Source organism: Manacus candei, unplaced genomic scaffold (assembly GCF_025592945.1).
Source record: "Manacus candei isolate 608988 ecotype Guabito, Panama unplaced genomic scaffold, ASM2559294v1 h1tg000015l, whole genome shotgun sequence".
Taxonomy (NCBI): domain Eukaryota; kingdom Metazoa; phylum Chordata; class Aves; order Passeriformes; family Pipridae; genus Manacus; species Manacus candei.
The window spans coordinates 7,427,542-7,442,046 of NW_026138063.1; the positions used below are offsets into that span (position 1 = coordinate 7,427,542).

At 44.0% G+C, this 14,505-nt stretch overlaps 4 protein-coding genes across 5 annotated transcripts in view; 2 read left to right on the top strand and 2 right to left on the bottom strand.

Annotated features, from left to right (window-relative positions):
• The window catches only part of GNB4 (G protein subunit beta 4), a 151,723-nt gene that overhangs the window by 83,497 nt on the left and 53,721 nt on the right, over positions 1–14,505 (bottom strand). The gene's annotated exons all lie outside the window — the stretch shown is intronic.
• Positions 1,108–6,425, bottom strand: MRPL47 (mitochondrial ribosomal protein L47). Its single transcript, XM_051782279.1, has 7 exons — positions 6,281–6,425; positions 5,456–5,601; positions 4,852–4,912; positions 3,995–4,091; positions 3,346–3,476; positions 1,833–1,928; positions 1,108–1,390 (listed from the first exon to the last, which is right to left on the bottom strand). The coding sequence occupies exons 1-7, from the start codon at positions 6,364–6,366 to the stop codon at positions 1,273–1,275; spliced, it is 735 nt and encodes a 244-aa protein (XP_051638239.1). The 5' UTR covers positions 6,367–6,425; the 3' UTR covers positions 1,108–1,272.
• On the top strand, positions 6,529–10,644 carry NDUFB5 (NADH:ubiquinone oxidoreductase subunit B5). Its single transcript, XM_051782280.1, has 6 exons — positions 6,529–6,691; positions 7,167–7,255; positions 8,134–8,200; positions 8,970–9,031; positions 9,717–9,823; positions 10,403–10,644. The coding sequence occupies exons 1-6, from the start codon at positions 6,568–6,570 to the stop codon at positions 10,521–10,523; spliced, it is 570 nt and encodes a 189-aa protein (XP_051638240.1). The 5' UTR covers positions 6,529–6,567; the 3' UTR covers positions 10,524–10,644.
• The window catches only part of USP13 (ubiquitin specific peptidase 13), a 49,766-nt gene continuing 48,535 nt past the window's right edge, over positions 13,275–14,505 (top strand). For both annotated transcript variants that reach the window (XM_051782255.1, XM_051782256.1), the window contains exon 1: positions 13,275–13,575. In XM_051782255.1, the coding sequence (XP_051638215.1) occupies positions 13,423–13,575 (153 nt within the window). In that variant the 5' untranslated portion in view covers positions 13,275–13,422. The remainder of the gene's footprint in view (positions 13,576–14,505) is intronic.

Sequence of the window (14,505 nt, forward strand, 5' to 3'; positions counted from 1 at the left end):
ATTGATAAACCACATTTCTCTCTCAAAATGAGACAAACTGCAGACAGCAGCCCTAAGTGATCTAAGTCACCAGCTCTTGTCATTCTGGAAGAGAAAGACTCAGTCTAGTTCATATCTAAGTGGAACATGGAATGTCAGCTGAATTTGTACCTTGGCACCCTGCAGTGAGTGATGCATTTTAAGCTTTCCTTCTGTGACCTGTGCTTAGATTTCATCATGTCAAACCAACTTTTATCTTCTGTGTATCCTAAAAGAATTGCTGTAGGATGGTAATGTCTGTGAATATTCCAGCAGCAGAGGGAGAGCAAAACATTTTGGGGGTTTTCTCACTACTGTAAAGATTTTGTGTTTAGGCAGTGGGTATTTCATGTGATGCAGAGGAGTAACTGAGGGTCAGAATGATGGAGGTAGATACTGATGGGAGACTATGGGTTCCCTTGCAGTGTTTTACCAGAGGATATTGCCGGGCACACTTGCTTCCTAAAAGACTGGTATTTGTGATTTTAGTCTAAATTTCTAAACAACCTCACGAGGAGGTGTAAAAGCTTTCATGAAGTAGGTATTTCCATCCACTGAGAGCAGCTGTGGTACCTTTCTACTTCAGTTTCACAGAAAACTTGCAGTCTTCCTTCAGACGTTTTGCACTCTGCAAAAAACCACTGTACAAGTGTTTGAATTTGTCATAGAAATCTAGGTGTGAGGACCGCATTGCTAAAAGTTCCCATGCTGAATATTTTATACTCTTTCAGAAGCCACACATAAGGAGGGGAAAAGTTCAGTCTGCCCTGAGGAAGAGCCTGCTCTCCCATGCATTTATGCAGACAGCAAATGCACCTCGGGTAACTTACCTGTAACTCAGGGAAAATGTTCAGAAAAATATATCAGGAAAAATATGAACAGGGCAAAAGTTTACGTGAGGTTCAGATGCTTTCACGTTTCTGTCTGGTTTTGCATCTTTGTTAAACTAAGCCAGGTAAACACCATCCCTACACTTCATACTGTCACCTGGCACTCCACTGCTGCTCTTCACTGGTGGATGTCTCACTCTTACAGCTGCTGGCTAACACATTTATCAGATGTTTCTAGAAACAAACGTTATGATTTCATTTAGGCACCAAAGCTGCTTTTTAATTCCAGATCACACGTTTATTTAAGTCAAATGTGGGATTAAAAAAAGAAGGGGGCTCTGGAATGCTCATGGAGCTGTTTGCGGTTTCAGAACATGTTTTGTGTTCAGTCACAGACACCTGACCACTGGGCTCTTCCAGCAGGTTACTGGCTCTGAGACTTCAGGGCGAGGTGAGGGAACTTCCTTTCCAAGACCTTCCGCTTCGTCCTCTCCAGGTTTTGCCTTCTTGCCCTTTTCCGTAAGAATTTTTCAAGTCTGAGTCTAAAACAGAGAAGTGGGTGTTGTTAATTAATTTCCACACAGCTTGTGACCACCTTAATGTGCTCACCCCCCTAATCAGACAGAGGCTCTTGGCATTAACAGCCTTGGAATTCATTTGCTTTTGATAAGTAAAAAAGCTTACAAAGCAATTCTTTTTCCCTTCTGCTTCTGAATTCTACAGAATTTACACCTCTGGCAGACGTTTGGTAGTCTGCATGTGAAGTTACTTTTACAGTGCAACTGCATAACCACCTCTCTTAGTAACTAAGATGGAAACAGAAAAAAGAAACGGAACAAGCTGTAATTTTAAAAAGCCTCATTTTCAGTCTAGGAGCTACAAAAACAACAAAAGATTACTACTATTTTTCCTTGTAAAGTGGAATAAGGAGGACTGAAGAACAGATCAGAAAATAACCTTCAATGTCAAAAAAAATCTTTTTACCTGATGAACTTATTCACAAAAGGTAAGTAATAGAATCTCTTCTTTTTGTGTCTTTCATTCAAGTGCCATGGTATCGGCCATTCCTTGTAACTGTACCTGTTGGGGACAGATAAAAGGGGTTACAGAATGTATACACTGTCTTCATTCTGGGATTCTACCAGTTTCTCTTGCTTTCAGTACAGTGATAAAGTGGTCTGGTAGAGTGCAGAATTTGTGGGGGGCTATTTATTTCCAGCCCTTGCTGGCTTGGTTTGTAACTGCATCTCCTGTGTAGCTCAGCCTCTTTCTGTACAGAGTAGTCTTGCTTTAAAAACTGTAGATGTTTGAATGCTGGGCCCAGTCATTATTTGCAATTTTAGTTTAAAGTTACTCCTTCATAAGAAAACTTCCCAAAGCTGATGTGAACAAACAGTGTCCAAAGAGTTTTGTTTCTACTACCATTTTCTTTTAAGTGCTGGTGTTGGAGTGTCCTGTCAAGTGCAAGTCTTCCAGAACATAAGCCTTTCCCCTAAATACAGACTCTTATTTCTGTTCAGGGTTCCTCTTGCACATGGGCTGCACAGATGGTTTGTGCAGACTTACCTACAGACTCCAGTACATCCAGAGTGTCAGACCTACTACTGTGTGTATTCCAGAGTTTCTGCATGTGCTTAACGAACATTCCATGTTCTCTGCCCCCTCCCTGCTTTAACTGGGGACTGGACTTAAAATACATGGGCAGTGCTTTCTTTTTTGACAATGTTTCCAGGCAGAAGGAGATTCACAGAAGCCTTATCCCCAGAGACATAAATCTAGTGGTCAGTGCATTCAGTACTCTGCTCATTTACATTTAAGGGGGAAACAAGTGGATAACAACTGAAAAGTCACCATTATTGTAACATTTGATCTTGTGTTATCTACACTGTTACTGAAGAGCTGAACACTGTAATTAAGTGCTTCCAATGCCAATATGATGAGGGTGAAATTCTGGTAATGAAATAATAGATCCTGCCAGAGCCTTCAGCATCATCACCTGAAATTACAGATTACTGAAAGTGTCTGGACAACAAATAATTCAAAAGTTAGAAGCTTCTACCTAACTTAAATATCAAGAGTAGTAGAGAATTCCAAACAGCTGTTTGTACTCTGTTGTCCCTGAATATGTGGACTTTGCATTGTAACCAGGAAAGTCCAGATGGTTCAACTTGAACAGTACTCCCTGGTTCATTCATGTGTAACAGAAAAGGTGTAGTAACAAACATCCTCTGAGCACAGAAATCAAATTAGTTACATGGAACTAATTTTGTTATAATTACTGGTAAAGTTTGCCATTGAATTGTTTAGCAACAATTATAATCACATTAAAAAACAAAAAAAAAGCCAAAACTCAAGAAGCACCGGAATGGTGACCAGAAAATACATTTGGTTCTACAGCATATATGAATCCTTCCCTGATTAGTTAAGGATTTTCTGGTAGAGACTCACCACAAGAAAAATTCACACACAGAAAAAAAAAAAAGGAAGTTTTCCGTACCAGAAGGTGCGTCCCAAGAAGTCGTGTCTCCACTCTCCAGGAACTGGCTTTTCGTGGCCAGTTTGTAAAAGCCTCAGAGCAACTTCTCTTTCTTTCACAACCAAGTCTATATTTTTCATAGACTTTTCTACCTGGAAATGGTAAATAGTTTCAGGATGGCCCAACAAAAAACAACGCCAACAATTTAAAAGATCTCAAATAAAGACCTAAGACAAAATTTAAAAGAAAAACAAAGGTAAAACACACTAGTGCTTTAAAAACCTCACTTGAGAGCAGGACAGATAGGAAATAACTGATGGTCTGATGTTTGTTTGAAGACCAGCTGGCTAATGCAGAAAGCTCTGAGGCAGGGGTGGGGAGGAGGCAAGGGAAGCAAGCAGAAGGTTTGCTGTGTGTATTTCTGTCAGGTCATTTGTACTGGCTGTTTGTTATTTTAGTTTTCACTGTGGAGTCTGGTCCCAGCCCCAGTAACACCCACTGGTTGATGAGAAAGCTGCTGTGACCAAAATATGACTTGAGCAGTGTTTGTGCATACCCTAAAATCAGGAATAATGTAAAGAAAAGGTCTTTAACAAGTTTACAAACACTTCATCTTTCACTGAGCGATTTTACTTAAGAGTTGTGTTTTTATGTAGCATGAACAAATCACCTTTTCTAACCGTTCTGGACTTGGCATAGGCTTGAGTTGTCGTTTTGCTTCTTGCTGTATAGTTAAAAGCATGTTTCTTTCTTTCAGCAGGACATACCTAGGTCAGAGAACACAGTAACTCAAAACCAACTTCTGGACACCTTAGCAGTTATTCACTTACTATCCTGTTAGATAGAGCACAGTAAAATCCCATCTCCTACCTGCTGGCTTCATATGAAGAAGAAAAAAGGTACTGAGCAATTGGAGAAAGCCCAGTAGAGGTAGGGAGGGGAGGGCAGACACACAAGGAGAGGATGAGGGAGACAGGTTTACTTAGCTTGGAATAAAGAAGGCTTGGGAGGGAAGACAACACTAAGTTGTCTTCCCCTACCTGGACAGAGCCAGATTCTTCTTACAGGTGCACAGCAAAAGGACAACATGGAACAAACTCTTCACAGTAATGATTAAGTGCTATTTTAGCCCTGGCACTGCCTGGAGTGGTGATACAACCTCCAGCCTCAGAGAACTGTCAGGATCAGAATAAACACAGACCTGAGCACCCTGATCTAACACAGTGTCTTGGCCCCACCAAGGCACTTAAAACCAACTCTGTCCAATTCAAACAACCCAGAGGGTTCAGATTCAGCATCTTCATACCAAACCTTTGTCCCAGACACAACTATCCCACAGCCAGCTGCAGCAGAGCTTCTGTGTTCCAAGCAGGGCCAGAACTGGGGCTGTTCCAAGCCTAAAGCAGGCTGGAGCCTGCAGAGCTGGGTGGCAGACTGAAGTCACTGGCTCATAAGTTCACCAGCCACATTTCAATAAAAAGTGCAGAGCTTCTCTGAAAGAAGGGAACCTTCTTCACTAAAACTTACCAAAGTTTGTGCAAGTCTTCACTACTCTTGCCCCTCAGCTGTTTTATATTCCATGCATCCCCTGTAAAAAATAAAAATAAACAGAAACAAACCCCAATGATTTAGTAGAACAAAGTTCTCTTATTTGGAAAGAAAAAAAGAAGTGTTTCTATTAGGCTTAGCTGAATCAACACAACAAGGATCATTTTAAAGAAAATACTACTACTTGGAAAGCTATCCTTGGGGATATTCAGCTTTGCTTTAAATACAAAAAATACACAAAAAAGGCAATTACATGTAGTGTTTATTGGTGTTTCCAAAAGCCTGGTGACAGGGAAAGCTGTAAGATGAATCTACATTGAATTACTTTTGTTCCATAGGACCTCACTTCAGAACAAGGCAGAGGGTTTACAGCAAAACATTTTGCTGCCCAAGAGCTATTTGCTTTCACAAACACTGAATACACACAGGCATAAAAATGCACAAACACATGTATGTATATATACATATAGAAAAATAAGTTTTATGTAGCTATGAATACTCTCTGATGCAAAAAACCAGGTCAGATTTCAGCTGAGCACAAGTGCCTTGAAGATCATTACCAGAAATGCTAAATATAACTCACCAGACTTGACGCTTTTTTCTCCCCAGTTTCCTGGATCATCAAAAAACTCCTCCAGCCCCCTCCGAGACACAGTTGTGTGCAGGAACTTCACCTGATGGAGGGGTTCAGCTTTTGGCAGGTTTTTGTGAAACAGGTTCAGCACCAACCTGCATAAAAATAAGAAGGAAAGCCACGTATGGTAAAAAAAATAACATTCAGGTGAAGGAGAATGTTTCTTTCATTCACAAAGGCACAGGACCTACAGACAGACCATGGGCTGGGGGGAAAAGGCATGGGTTTGGTTATTCACAAAAATGTCATCTCTGTGTTTTCTCCTTTCCGTCATCTCATCTAATTATCAACTTTCTATACTCAGAGACAAATGAGCTATGCTGTACAAGAATACACCGCTGAATCGCCAGGGTTGGAAGGGACCTCTGGAGACCCATCCACTCCAAGCCCCCTGCCCAGGCAGGGTCACCTGGAGCAGGTGACACAGGAACACACCCAGGCGGGGTTGGAATGTCTCCAGAGAGGGAGACTCCACCACCTCCCTTGTGCCTTAATGGCAAAAGCCGCGAACACGCGGTAAAGCACAAAAACCCCGCCCTGGGAGCACGGGGACAAGGACTGCAGAACTGTGACAGGCACAGGGAATCCTTCACACTGCCCTCACACGATGCCTGAGGCCACACACCACCCTGCAGCCCTCAGGTTTGAGGAGCCAGGACAGACGGACACGAGGACACACGGACAGCCTCCTCCCGCCAATGGCTCTCCATCCTCCCGGGAACCGCGCCCGCCTCCCCCAGTGCTCGAGCAGAGCCCCCCCGGCGCGGTGCGTACCCGGGAGGGCCCGGCCGAGCCCGGGGCAGTCGCAGCACGGCCGTGAGGCGCCGGCCCAGCGATCCCACCACCGCGGCCGCCGCCATCGCCCCACGCCTCCCTCAGCGCCGGGAGCGCCGGGAACGAGCTGCCCTTTGCCAAGATGGCGCCTGCCCAGCTTCAACCCCGCCCTCACGTAGCACAGGGAGCACTGGGAGGGACTTGCCCTTTTCCAAGATGGCGGCGACCTGGCTTCACCCCGCGGCGGGAAGTGGCGCCGCCGGCCCCGCCCCCTGCCAGTCCCAGCCATGGCGGCCATGAGCCGGCTGCTGAGGGCGGCCGCGGCCTGGGCGGCGCGGCGGGCGGCCGGCACCGGGATCACCGGGAACACCGGGATCTCCGGGATCGCCCCCTGCCTCCCCGGCATCCTCGGTACAGCCTCGGTGGGGGAGCGGCGGGGCGGGTGTGCCGGGGGGAGGTGACCTTGGGGAGCGGGCTAGAGGCCGCGGGGAGAGCCGGGGGCTAAACAGTTGCAGCGTGTCCCTGTTCCTATGAAAAACTGCCTTTTTTGGGGTGAAACATTGATTGAAATGTGCGGGAGGCTGACCTTCTTGCCATGCTAATTGTCAATTTACTTGGCCCTGTACGGAGACATTCAGTGGTTTACTTGTTGGGACTTACAAGTGGAAGTAGATCCATGTCTAAAGTTAGAAAAAAAAATAGGTTCGTGCTGGTAAAATAGGAAATTAGTCCAGATGAACAATGATAAGCTCCAGAAAACCAGCTCGGAACAACTCAGCCACTGCTGTACAGTTGGTTTTTTTCTTTCCTCACGTGTGTGTTTGACCTTGTCCTGGCATAATCACCGATGGGATACACAAACATAACACTTCGGTTCAATTTTCAGTTCCTGTGCGACACAGCAGCGGCCATGGGAAGAGAATGTTTATTATCAAGGCAACAAAGTTTTATGATACTCGATTTCTGAACTTGTTGGTGAGTTAAAAACAAAGTTATTGCATTTGGTGTAAAACGTTCCTTGAAAATGGTGTAAGAGTGTCTAAAATACAACTTTCTGTGCTGTTGATGTGACAGCATCTAAAATATGGTTGGCACTATTCAGATAAACAAGAATTGCAGGTCCTCTTTAAGAATTTTTTGTCACATGCTGTAAAATCAGGGACAGATGAATTTAAAAGACTGGCTAAATAGCAAGGGTTGGGATAGGTACTTAAATTACTGCTGTAATAGCATTCTTGAATTACATATCGGTGTTCATATATGCATAAGCCATAATGCTTTCCACTCCATCCTCCTTTTTAAAACGTATTAGTTACTCTCCTGCAGGATTTGCCTTCAGTTACCTAAACCACTAACACCAGAGGTGAGATTTAGGAAGACTGACCTGAATTTGACCCCTCAAAGCCAGGTTTTGGGTAAAGCCTATTATGACAGGTGACAGCCAATTTGATACAACCCCTTTCACGGCATCAGGCTTCCTTTATCTGCCTTGCACAGCCACCAGAGCTGGTGTTGGATTATTGCACTGGTGTCACTGCCTCATTTCAGGCATCCCAAGATGCTGAGGCAGCGTTCAGGGAAGTGTTGCTGTCCCTCCTGCAGGGACAGACCTTGCTGGGAGAGGGGAAAGCTGCACTGAACAGGCTCCTGGACTGACACAGCATCGCTCTTCGTGTGCTCTGGTTTATTAATTAACTCATTTCAAACAGCAATCTTTACACACAACACCCCTTTCTAACCTAAAAATGCAAATCTAAGAATTACTGGCTGCTGCACCATTTTCAGACAAACCTAATCTAAATTTTGCCCAGGTTCTGAGTTTCCCATACTGTTTCTTTTTATCCCCTCTACAGAGATTCTACATATTCCTGACGGGAATACCAGCAGCACTGTTCATAATGTATGTCAACATCTTCATTGGTGAGTGCTCTGTCATGGCTAAGCAAAGTACAATGTCAGAATTATTAAATGGGAACTCATCATGCTGGATAGAAAAAAAAGAGATATTTTAAGGCTCTCTCTTTGGAAGACTATGAAATAGGCTTCACAGTTACAATAATATTGTATAAGTGCATAGAAGATGTTACCAGTATATTTTCTTTAGTTGTTGCTTTAAAAAAAAATAAAATCCATCTTTTGACAGTCTTTCAAATATCAGTGAAGTTTAGTGAACACTTCTGTGTTCACATGAGGAGTCTGTATTACCTTGCTTTATGTACTACTTTAACAAGACAGCAACTGTCACCTTTAATCCAGCAAAGATGCCAAAATTCTGCTTGGCAATATGTGTGTTAAATCTACTGCTGTAATAATTTGTGATTAATTTAATAGAGAAATTAGGAAAAATCCATGCTTTCATTTCCTGTACTTTACAGGGCATTTTGGTGGACTTGATACAAGTTGTTTCTTCTGTATAGCTGCTAATTTCACCCTTTTGGTGTGTGGTTTGTGTACACAAGTGGCATTTGTTGGGTCACCTAAAGTCTGTGAGCTACAGCATGATCTGTACATGCAGTGTGATGTGTCTGGAAAAAATGGCAAGTCCAGTTAGAGCTCACATTGAGGGATTAAGTACTGTCCGTGAGAAATAATGATCTAATGATCTTTTCCTAATGTGAAAGGCAGAATATAAGGTACTTTTCAAAAACAATCATAGGATTAAATATTCCTCTCTTCCTTTCCCTGTCAGGTGAAGCTGAACTTGCAGAGATTCCCGAAGGTTATGTTCCAGAGTACTGGGAATACTACAAAGTGAGTGTAACATGTAAGAGAGTGGCATGTTACAGACAGCCTTTCTCTTGATGATACTTTTGGGAGTAAACTTACTTTTACAATATTTAAAGTCCAATATCACACATGCTTTTTTATCTAGAATTGAAGATATTTATAGTCAGAAATTCAAGGTTGTATGTGTTTAATTTCATTATGTTTTCTTAAAATTAGTCCCTGGCTTCTTGCTGCAAGCACTGTTTTGTTTCTGGTAGGAAGTAATTGAATTCAGCAATATGATTGTGACTATTTCAACTCATTTAGACTTTTGTTTCTAGTGAAATGCCCTCTATGTGGAAGCAAAAGTTTGAAATGTTACTATTTACAGTAAGGTTTGGGGTCCATTTCAGTGATTACAGTGGCAGTTTAAGGAACTTTACTTCAACAAAAAGAAAATAAATCATGTGTCTTCCATTAACTTTTAATCTTGCTACAGAATAGCCATCTGCAGGTTATCTTGGCATTAAAAATGTCAAAAGAAATATGGCTTTTTAGAGTTCTGACCTCACAAATAGTTGTACATGTTTTTAACTTTACTATTATGGTTTGAATGGCAGCACTCATAACGTCTACGACATCTTTTCAGGACTGTGAATATACAAAATTATTCAGCCATGATGACATTTCTACTTGGAAAATGAATAACCTCTGCTTTTCTATTTTCCAGCACCCCATCACTCGCTGGATTGCTCGTTATGTCCTTGACCCCCCTGAAAAGGACTATGAGAAACAGATGGCTGTGCTTGACATGGAAGCGAAGAAAACTGAAATTAGGTACATTCTATAGTTGATGGTTTTAAAATACTGCTGCACACTGTAGTTGACTCTTTGATTTTGCTTAACATACTGAGCTGGATGCTGACATAAAGCGCTGTCCTGTGTCACCTGACCCTGAGTGCTGCTGCCAGGGTAGAAGTTACTGTATATGTTGTCCCTGCCTTTTCAGTATTAAGATTACCAGAACAATCCAAGGGCAGTCTTGTAAAATAACAGAGGCTCTTCAAAACACTTGGTATTTATACAGGTATAGCTCAGTCTTCCTGAGTCAGCAAGTGGACAGCTCTTCTTGCTCCTGCTAATGCTTTCAGCTAGACAAGAACTTATGACAAAACTCCTGCAAGTATTTTTATTACTCCTTTGCGAAACAACTTGCTGAAAAAAAAATAAAATGGAAGGATGTCATAGCTCGTGTTTTAGTTGAACCCTTCACATTTTGGTATTACCTGTGTTTAAGCAGTATTTATAAAACACAGATGCTAAAGTCATTGCTAATGTCAGTAATGCCCTGATGTTAAACAATCAATACATCAATAAACTCCATGTTGAGTGTGTCTATTGTTCTTTTTTTTTCAGGCTGATGGAGTTGGAGGCACGCAGACTGATGAGACACCGGGGAGATGGACCTTGGTATCATTATGAAACACCTGATAAGAACCTTGTTGATAATTCTATGAAATCCACACCTGACAATTAAACAATTTTAGGACAGTGTGCATGGTCTTAAATGCATACTGACAAATTGTGACTGAGCTATGGAATAGACATCCTGCTGTTTGCTGATGGAAATGAATAAAAATAAACAATGGTTGTGTTGATTCCAGTCACTTGAAAGAAAGTGTGTGGCAGTTAAGCTCATACAGCTGCTAAAGTCAGTGATGTTCTGTGACCTAATATGTGTGAAACAAGTTAGTAATACTAGTTTTCATTTTGTGATTTCTAGCATTTAAAGTTTCAAGTGAAAGGGAGAGGAAACGGTAAGTTTTTTTCTTTCTCAGTGCCTTGTGTCAGATAATTGGTGGAAGATGAACTAAGTAAGAAAAATACCTTCATATCTATGCATTATTAGGATTATATCTACCACTTTAGGCAAATACTTTTTCATTACTGAGGTTTTATTACCTCAGATAGCTCCTGTGTTTTCAGAAGGCAGAATTAAAACATAAGTGCTTGCCCAGACCTATGACTATCTATCTACACTGTGAGATGTCAGAGTAGAAAGCAAAGGAAAGATTCTTGAACATTAAAAAGCAAGTGGTGTGTGTAAATTCATGTTTTAGTGATTTTCAGGGGATTTTATAAGTCTAAATCTTTCATCTAACTCATAATATTCTATGCAGAACTTCTTAGGAGAAAGAAGAGTCTTGGTGGACAAATACTAAAATAAGTATTTTCCTATTAACTGCTGCATATCTAACATTTTTAGCAATATATAAAGTTATTGATACTGTTGTTAGAGAGGTTGCTACTTTCTGTAGCAGGCTTAGTATGATGAAGAAGGGGAAAAAAGGAAACTGCTTGTTGAAGGTTGTTGTGGAAGGATTGCTGGATGGCTAAAGAGCAAGGATCAAGCCAGGGAGAATGGTATGGGCTGACATGAGTTAACTCATGTGGAAATGTGCCATGCAACCTTCATTAACCAAGAAAAAATTAAGAAAGACATAAGGTGAATAAGGCAAGTTGCACTTGGGACAGCCCCACACTTACCTGCCATGCATTTTCAGAACTGTACAGCTGATTTTCTACACCACTTTTAACAATTCCATAGGGAATATGGAGGGTTTTCCCTTTACCTGGCAGGCTTTTGCCACTAGAGGGATGTGTTTCCTCAGGTTCTACAGGCCATGGTACTCCTCTGGTTTTAAATCTCAGGAGTGATGGAAAGTGCCTCTTACAGTTTGTGACCTTAAATTATCTGTCTGTATTCAAAAGCCCCACTTTTTAAAGGAGATAAGCCCAAGCCCTTTACTAACCCCTGATCATCTTGTGGTTTGAAACTTAAAAGATAAATTTCTTTACATTAAGTGACACTGCATGGACTATTTTAAGCAAAAACTGCCTTGTTTGCTGTTTCCTGGCAGGGCCAAACATTAGAAAGACATTGATTTTGTATCAGTGCTTTGCTTGTCCTTTTTGTTTGAATCAATCTTTCAGGTTAGATGGCTCATATGTCTTATTGTGGCTCTCATTGTTTATAAATGCTGAGTTATTCATAAGGGAAGCCATTAAAAAAGCACAAAGTCTCCTCAGGTAAAATAAATCTGTCTGGCCCTGTATTACTGTTTTTTATCCAGCATCCAAAGCGCTCACAAGTCTGATGTAATGTCTGTTCTTGGGTAAATCTAAAATCATTCCATGAACATCACATTCTGCCCTCGGTGTTTCACATTGTTCCCAACACTTCTAGAAAACTTCCTGAGATCAGAGTGCACTGCTCTGCTCAGCCTCACAGCCTGCTCATAGCTGGACAACCAACTTATTTTTCCATTCTGTTTTTAATTGAGATTTTCCGAGAACCACCTTTTGAAACTTCAAATTTTGAGGTAAAAGGTGGTTCTAGTGAAGGTCACATCACCTGCTTAGAAGTGATCGATGAATCCTTGGATATAATGTGGATGTGTGGAAGGTTATTTACCTACATTACTCATCTTCATTTTAAATGGGCCTGTCATATCCTCAGTGGTGCTGCTGCCAGGCACATGCAATAGTTATTGCTTGAAAAAAAAGTTATTTCAATATTTTTTCCTACAAAGTTACTTCATTCTATTCCTCCTTCCCCTCACTATTCTTTTGAAGTGAAAAGCAGAGAGAAACAGCAAATGACCCGAAAAAGGTCACTTCAAGCTGAAGGTACTGTCCCCCTCAAGACGTGAGGTCTGGGTTTAGTTGCTGGCACTGCCGCAGGAGTGGCATCCCAGGGCATCCCAGGCTGGGCATTCCCGCCCTGCATCCCACCACCTCGTTCCTCCACACCGACCTGCCCCGCTTGCCCTGCGACGTCCGAGCCGTCGGCGTGGCCGTGGTGGGACCGCGACAGTCACCGGACACACGGGACACCTGCATCGCGGCACTGGGCAATCGTGGGCGAGGGACTGAGCGTTAAAATATACGCAATGCATTTTTTACTGTACCTATTTCATACAAAAATAAAAATACAATATATGTAGTATTTAATTGCTAAAAAAAAATAAAAGAGACTGTAATAGAGTATTACCGGCCAAAGGGAAAACTGCTCCGCGCTATACAGGGAGACCAGGAGGCGAAGTCTCCGTCCTTCCCTCATGGGAACGAGGGTTTTCGGGTGAAACGCGGGGCTTCGGCGGGGAACCGGGCTGGGAATCCCGCCCCCGCCGCCCTGCCCGTCGCCCGCCCCCGCCGGGACCCCCGAGTGCCGCCGCCGCAGCTGGTGCCGCTCCCGCTGCCATTGGATTAAAAATAGCATCTTCCCTCCCCCTGCCCTCCCTCGGGCCCGGCTCCCGCCGCCGCCCTGCCCCGGGCCCGGCTGCCCTGCGCCTGCATCGCCCGCGCAGAGCGGCTCCGCAGGGCGGGCGGGCGGGCGGCAGGGAGGGAAGGAGGGAGGGAAGGAGGGAAGGAGGATGCAGCGGGCCGCGCTCTTCCGCGGCGGCGATGCGCAGATGGCCGCCGGGGACCTGGGCGAGCTGCTCGTCCCCTACATGCCCACGATCCGGGTGCCCAAGTCAGGGGACCGGGTCTACAAGACGGAGTGTGCCTTCTCCTACGACTCGCCCGTGAGTGCAGCGAACCACCCCCGGCTGCCTCCGCGCCCCCTCCCCGCTGCGCCCGCCCCGAGCGGCCCCTTCCCGCTTCCCGCCGCACCCCCGCTCCCGGGGCAGCCCCATCCCCGGGCCGCTGCCTCTCCCTGTGGCTTCAAAATCCCCCCGATCCCTTCCTCCACCTGCCGTGGCCCCCCTCGCCCTCCAGGTGCCTCCCCCCCACGCTCGGGGGTCGCGGCCCGTGTCCTGCACTGCGCTGGAGCGGCGGGAGCGCTCCCCGCACATCCCCGGCTCCTTCGCAGTAGCGCGGCTCCTTCCTGCGTTTGTTTGTTTATCTTCCTCTTCAAGGCAGTCTCAAGTGGTTGCTTGGACACGGGGATTTTGTGGTTTTTGGGGAAACTTCCCTGTCTGATCTGCCTGTCCGGGTTTGCCCATCCCCGCGGAGCCCTGCTTTTGCTTTCACACCGAGGCAGATAAAACGGGGGCAGTAGCTGGCCTTCTCCTTGGTTTATTTTGGCGAGCAGATGCCAACAGTTTTGCTTTCCTACTGCCTCGGTGCTCGTTCTGTTCAAAATCTTCAGAGAAAGCTTCCAACATAAAGGCTCATCCTGAAAATCGATGTGAAAGTTCCCCTGAAACACTTTCTCCCCCACGGTTTCAGTTACGTCACTGAACTTCAATGAACTTGTAGTATTTCCCCACTAGCTTGGTTAGTTTGCTGTTAGATGAATGCTTCGTGTGCGGCAAACTTTCTGTGGTAGTGTTTTTATGATGTCTTGCAAATCATCCACCAGCTCTGCAAATTGCATGTGTTCAGTGGCAGGTTTGGGGCCTGACTCGTTTTTAACTTCACTGGTAATACTGGAAGTCTTTGTAAATAGGCAATGCTTTGTGAGGAACAGGTGCTTAGAAATTACACTTTTTTAAACAGAGCTGAAGTTTTTT

Bases quoted from the DNA above. Each gene is read 5' to 3' on its own strand.
- NDUFB5 (XM_051782280.1), top strand. From the start codon at position 6,568: ATGGCGGCCATGAGCCGGCTGCTGAGGGCGGCCGCGGCCTGGGCGGCG. The intron at 6,692-7,166 runs GTACAGCCTCGG...TTCAATTTTCAG, and splicing joins CTGCCTCCCCGGCATCCTCG to TTCCTGTGCGACACAGCAGC. The intron at 9,824-10,402 runs GTACATTCTATA...TTTTTTTTTCAG, and splicing joins GCGAAGAAAACTGAAATTAG to GCTGATGGAGTTGGAGGCAC.
- MRPL47 (XM_051782279.1), bottom strand. From the start codon at position 6,366: ATGGCGGCGGCCGCGGTGGTGGGATCGCTGGGCCGGCGCCTCACGGCC. The intron at 4,913-5,455 runs GTGAGTTATATT...TATTTTTTACAG, and splicing joins AGAAAAAAGCGTCAAGTCTG to GGGATGCATGGAATATAAAA. The intron at 1,929-3,345 runs GTACGGAAAACT...TGTCCCCAACAG, and splicing joins TTCTTGGGACGCACCTTCTG to GTACAGTTACAAGGAATGGC.